The sequence below is a fragment of the Hordeum vulgare genome, chromosome 5H (assembly GCF_904849725.1).
Source record: "Hordeum vulgare subsp. vulgare chromosome 5H, MorexV3_pseudomolecules_assembly, whole genome shotgun sequence".
Lineage (NCBI taxonomy): Eukaryota > Viridiplantae > Streptophyta > Magnoliopsida > Poales > Poaceae > Hordeum > Hordeum vulgare.
Window position 1 is genome coordinate 582,605,012 of NC_058522.1, and position 5,727 is coordinate 582,610,738.

General features: G+C 41.2%; 1 protein-coding gene across 1 annotated transcript; it reads left to right on the forward strand.

The window, feature by feature from the left end:
* The first annotated feature begins 2,330 nt into the window (after window positions 1-2,330).
* On the forward strand, window positions 2,331-3,771 carry LOC123397448 (putative F-box/FBD/LRR-repeat protein At5g62970). Its single transcript, XM_045091977.1, has 2 exons — window positions 2,331-2,720; window positions 2,860-3,771. Exons 1-2 carry the CDS (start codon window positions 2,331-2,333, stop codon window positions 3,769-3,771), a joined length of 1,302 nt encoding a protein of 433 aa, XP_044947912.1.
* The last annotated feature ends 1,956 nt before the right edge of the window (window positions 3,772-5,727 follow it).

Below are 5,727 nucleotides of genomic sequence, written 5' to 3' on the forward strand. Positions count from 1 at the left end.
CCTCCGGCGACCGTCGTGAGGTGGTGATGATGGTGGGGAAGGAGAGAGAGATACGGTAGCGGCGGTGATGGACTTTCCATCGCTTCAGTGCTACCCTCTGGGTCGGATTAGGGTTGAGAGTGGGGAACCAGTGGCGGCGGCGAACCTCGTATCTTGTGACATGGTCCCCCACCTCCTCTTTATAGCACTGCGTGACAGGGGCCCACCAGACTTGCTTGGGCTGGACGCCCCCGATCAGGGCGTGGGTCAAGGTTTCAATGGGCCGTTGGGCCCATTGAACGAGAGATCAACCTAACAGAGTATATTGATTATTAGGAAATATGAGATAGACTAGGATTTGTTCTAGCTTGTCTTGTATTTTGGATTCATATATATATATATATAAGTAGCGTCCGTCAGGTGTTTGAGGGAATGCCTTTGAGAGATGAGTCGAGTGCACGAAGGAGAAAGAGAGAGACTGCCAACATTGGGACCCCCATGTCATAAAGGCCAGCCCTCACGGATAGGCCATTCCTTCATAACCGAGTTACTACTTTGGATTAAATGGTACCTCACAGACTGTGCTATGTTTTTAGGGGGGAAATTGAGTAAGGCCGCGCTTGACATGGGGCTATTTCGATACAAGTGTATTTAACTTACAAATGTAACTTACCGAGTTGTGAAGGCTACCGGCTATAAAGTAAACGACCGTGGGAGGTCTGTATTTTCTATACCGGTGTATTTGTTGGGGAAACGATAATCCAAGCATATGGCCTAAACGTGATTCTTTTTGGATAATAAAAAAGTGATAATTCTACAAGACACAAACCATAAACCTTAATTATGATCACTATTTACTAAAAAAAAGAGTTGGGGACCAGCGATGAGGGTTGTTGCTCAAGTTGAATCAGTTATTTGGGACTCAAAACGGACACAACCCATCATACAACAAATGCAGGTGGTTAGACCAAGAAAATATGTTTTCCTTTCGGAAAAAAAATCATGATTTCAAAGCATCAAAGGTGACTTGGATGGCGCCTTGTGGTGCTATACAAAGAGAGAGAATGGGAGATCTCAAGCCTGACGTCAATCCATAATGCTAAGCTGTCTCGCTGTTACGCTACACATGGTTAGTTAGGTTTGGTGGCCATTTGTATGTGGCCCTCGAGTGATACCTGCATGTATACTTATCATGGCGCTGGCTTTTCTTTCCTTTAATTGAGGTTATACGAGGAGACGCACACACGGTCAATCACACTCTTTAATTTTTAGGGGTGTCAATCACACTCTTTTTGCCTGACCATTTTCTGCATAATACAGGGGCTCCTCTATTTGCTCCTTTTCAACACAGGGGCGCCCCTGACTGGGCCGAGCCCGAATGTAACCAGCTGCACTATTGCAGGCTGGTTACTATAGCACCCGTCCTTGAATTGATTTTTGACAATTGCATGAAGTTGCATATTGTATATGTATATGTTTACGTTCATGCGTGTTCATATGTAATTTAATATACTTCAATGTATTCATGCAATATGGTCTGACCAATATTTCAATAATGGCTGTAGTGTATGATTAGGTGAGCAATTTTTTAGAAATTTCTAGTGTATAAATTGAACCGTTGGCACGTGTTAATAGGTTTTCTGCGCACAAATGTATCTTATAAGTTATAGCGGACAACGTGTACGTGCTTCATATTTGGTAGTGGAAATAGTATTGCTGATATTAATTGCTCATAAACATAAAACAATCATGGATTTTACCATTGTTCGCATACATATGGTTGTTGATTATTTTATATTCTCATTGTAAAATATGTCTGGTATCATCACGTATCATCCCGTCCTTTTGCCGATTTATCACATAAAAGACGTGCACAAAATCATGAAGAGTCGCGTTTTTCTTGTTTTTTAAGGGGAAAACATGCTTTTTTTTCTTGTGGAAACCATAAATTGTAATGCGTTTTCTTAGAAAACCATGAAGAGTAACGTGTCCATGGACACTGAAGACGAATTATCCGTTTTATCACATAAAAGACATGCACACAATCAATCAAACAAACAAGATAATAATAATCTAGCTAACGTGTTGATTGACACGGTTTTCCCCCTAAAAAAACGTATTCGTCTTTGTTGGGCCGGACCAGCTCTCAAAGCGCCTTTGTTTTTTCTTTTGGACCACAAATTTGGGTCCCGTCACCATCGTGCCCCCCGTCCTCCGCGGCTCCCAATCCGGCGACGACTTTCGCGTCTGGCGGCGGCCACCCACCCCCCGTCCGTAATTCCGGCAAGGTGCTCCACTGACGCCCAGATCCGCCCCTGTCTCGATCCGAGTAAAAATTGAAGCAGTTCATGATGGGGGAGATGATTGACTTGGCAACTAGTACAACTGTGGATCATTGCCATCCAGATCCACGGCAACTCCGCCGGGGTGGCGGCGGCGGCGGCATCAGCATCAGAATAGCAGATCATCAGTTTGAACCGTTAATCATTCTGGCTTTCAGAGCTATATCGGAGCACATAGGACGATCTAGTAAAGCGTTCCATCGAGAGCGAATAGCCGACGGCAGGCTCCATCTGCTTAGCATTCTGCTCTGTGGAGCGATCCATGCCAAGGGAATCGCAGCAACTGATCGGTCTAAAATGCATGGCATTCTGCTCTGTGGAGTTACGTCCGACTACGTCATCCGTGACGACAGAAATTCAAAGGACCCCCCGATTGATGTGCTTCGAGACCTTCCAGAGGTACTAAAATCTACTTGTGTTAAGATTGTATGTGCTCCAGTTCGTCACTTGGTAGCAGATTACTAATTTCTACTTCCTCCGTCCCATAATAGTCCTAATATGAGGGAGTACTTGCTTGCACCATATCTTTTTGCTGCAGGGCTTACTTTGGATAATTTTTTCAAAGTTACCTCTGGATGCAGCTGTGAGGACCAGCGCCCTATCAAGGCAGTGGAGATACTTGTGGACTGATTGTCCTAAACTGAGTTTCGATGGAGATGCATTATGCGGCGACCACAAGAACAAGTATAGGAAAAGAGTGCATACCCTAATGTTCCTGCGCATTGTTAATAGGGTGCTCGCACAGTTCCGGGGCAAGCTGGTTGAAGAGCTTGTGGTAAAAATTGAGTTCAACTGGATGTTGGTTGAACATCTTGATAATTGGATTCGTTCTGCTGTATCATCGCGGATAAATGCCCTAGTTTTTGATTTAGCACCGAAAGAGCGTCACCATGTTGGCCGTGTTGATCGGTACAGATTCCCATTTGAGCTTTTAGACAAGGATAGTATATGCCATCTACAGATAATTCATCTTAGCTTTGTAGACTTGCAGCCACCAATGCATTTCAGCGGTTTCCCTATACTACGGAAGCTTGACCTGAACTTAGTGAATGTCAATGAGAAGGATATTACACATATGCTGTCAAACTGCTGTAACCTAGAGTGGCTGAGTATTGTTAGATGCCATCTCAATGGTGAACTAAAAGTTAGTGGCCCACTGCCTCACCTGCTATACTTGAAAATTGCTTCCTGCAATTTCACAAGTGTAGAATTCCATGCAGTAAACCTTGCGACCTTCGAATACAGAGGACTGGCGGTGCCTATTGACCTCAGTAAATCATTGGAACTGAAATGTGCGAACATATGGTATTTTGGACACAATCTTGAGCACACTATTACTGTTCTTGAGAAAGTTCTTATGAATGTGCGACATCTGATCCTCAATGCAGGCTGTAAACCATCAGAGGTGTGCTCTTTGACCATCTTTTATGTCATTGGTTATCCTATATAATATCACATTATCATGTCACTGGTTATCTATCTTTCAGATTCCCTGTCTGATGCATTACCCATGGGAGTTTTCTCGGATGACATACTTGCAATTGAGGTTGGTCTATGCCAAAGAATTCGATAGTTTGTCTTTGATCTCTTTTCTGAGGTCTGCACCTTTTATTGAGAAGCTGGAACTACACGTAAGTGCTTACATGGTTTTTTGGCTGATAGTCCGTGCGTTTCTAATTAGTATATTACTCCCTCCGTCCGAAAATACTTGTCCGAAAAATGGATAATAATGGATGTATCTAGATGTATTTTATTTTTAGATACATCTATTATTATCCACTTTTATGGCAAGTAATTCCGGACGGAGGGAGTACAACATTATAGCTTCTTTCAATTTACTGGACATCTCATTTTCGAACCATTCCAAATGCCATGCTAAAACTGAGAAGCATATTTGTTCTGTTGACCTGTTGTGCTGGGCAATTTATTTGTCTTGGAAACGATGCATGGAGATGGACTGTTAGACAGACTTGTTGTTCTTTTCCCATCCTGTTTTCCCTTAAACTACTGGTTTTTATTTCAGTCTAGATCTTTCACAGAATAATATGAAAATTTTATAAAACTATGTCAGCAACTTGATCACGTACTCAGATTATGTCATTTACATTTGATTATGTGCGCCTATAATGAACAACAGATTAGTCGCAAGCCTTCTCACTTCATTTTTGGTTCAAAAATTGTAGTTCTGTAACACTGCTTATGTGCGCGTGGTACAAGAGCCTGAACCTATCAGGAAGCTTCCAGAGCGTCTGTTCAACAACATGAGGAGCCTGCATATTACAGGATTTGAAGCATGCAAGGGCGAAGTTGAGTTCCTTTTGCACATGGTTAAAAATGCCCCTGCATTAGAGGTTTTGAATATAGATCACTCATATCAATATCTACTAGAAGGCTTTAAAAAAGACACAAAATTGGTTGTTGACTTGGTCCATACAACTACTAGAAGGCATCTTGAAGGAAAGATTTCACCCAAGTGCACCTTGATTTTACTTTAAGGGATCGGCTGGTGTGGGGATGTACAACCAGGGATAGAAATCAGATGCGGTATCCTGAAACATATTTGCACAGGTTACCACTATTTACATGGGTGATTTGTGACTAGTTTTACACATTATACTTTCATTGTAATATTGAAAAATAGTTGCTTCGGCAAAAGTCTATTACTGGACTCCTACATTTTCAACTAGTATAATGCCCGTGCGTTGTCAATGGCCATGAATATATTTTTATCAGTTGCAAACATAATCACAATGCATATTAATATTTGCATGCATGAAAAGTAGAGCATGTAACAATGAGAAGTAATTAAAATCCACTTTAATGATCCAACTAATTATCTGTTACAAACTAATATCTATTTTTATACTTTGACGTCCCAGATCTAGGAAGCGTTATAATGAAGTGTGAGATAAAAAAAATAAGCTGAAACATCTATTTTTTTCTACATACCAGGAAGCATGATCAAGTAGTGATGAATACAAACAAAAAATGCCTTCATCGCACATACAAATACATATCAGTTTTGGTGCAACTAATGTTTGTGCTAGTCTGCTAGTAATCTGTATTCACGAATTAAGTTCAACACAACTAACATTTCAAAGAAAGAATAACAAGTTATTTGGAGAAAGAGCCTACGGAAAATTGTAGAATAATGTTTAGTCCTTAATAAGTGTGCAAGTGATAGACGAGTGTGTACCTAACTTCTGCTAACATGTTGCCCCATATCATGATGATATGAATCCTCGTACGTTCATAAACCCAATTCCGACTATCATGGTGCCACCGATAGGTTCATATAGCAGAGTGTTTTACCGGTCTATGGAAGGAACGCCATTGACATAATTATCCTAACACACCTAGGAATAAAATTTAAAACTGATAAAATTCAGAAGTGATTATCAGTAGA

Coding starts and splice junctions, on each gene's coding strand:
- LOC123397448 (XM_045091977.1), top strand. CDS start 2,331: ATGGGGGAGATGATTGACTTGGCAACTAGTACAACTGTGGATCATTGC. Junction 2,721..2,859: donor TGCTTCGAGACCTTCCAGAG/GTACTAAAATCT, acceptor TTTTTGCTGCAG/GGCTTACTTTGGATAATTTT.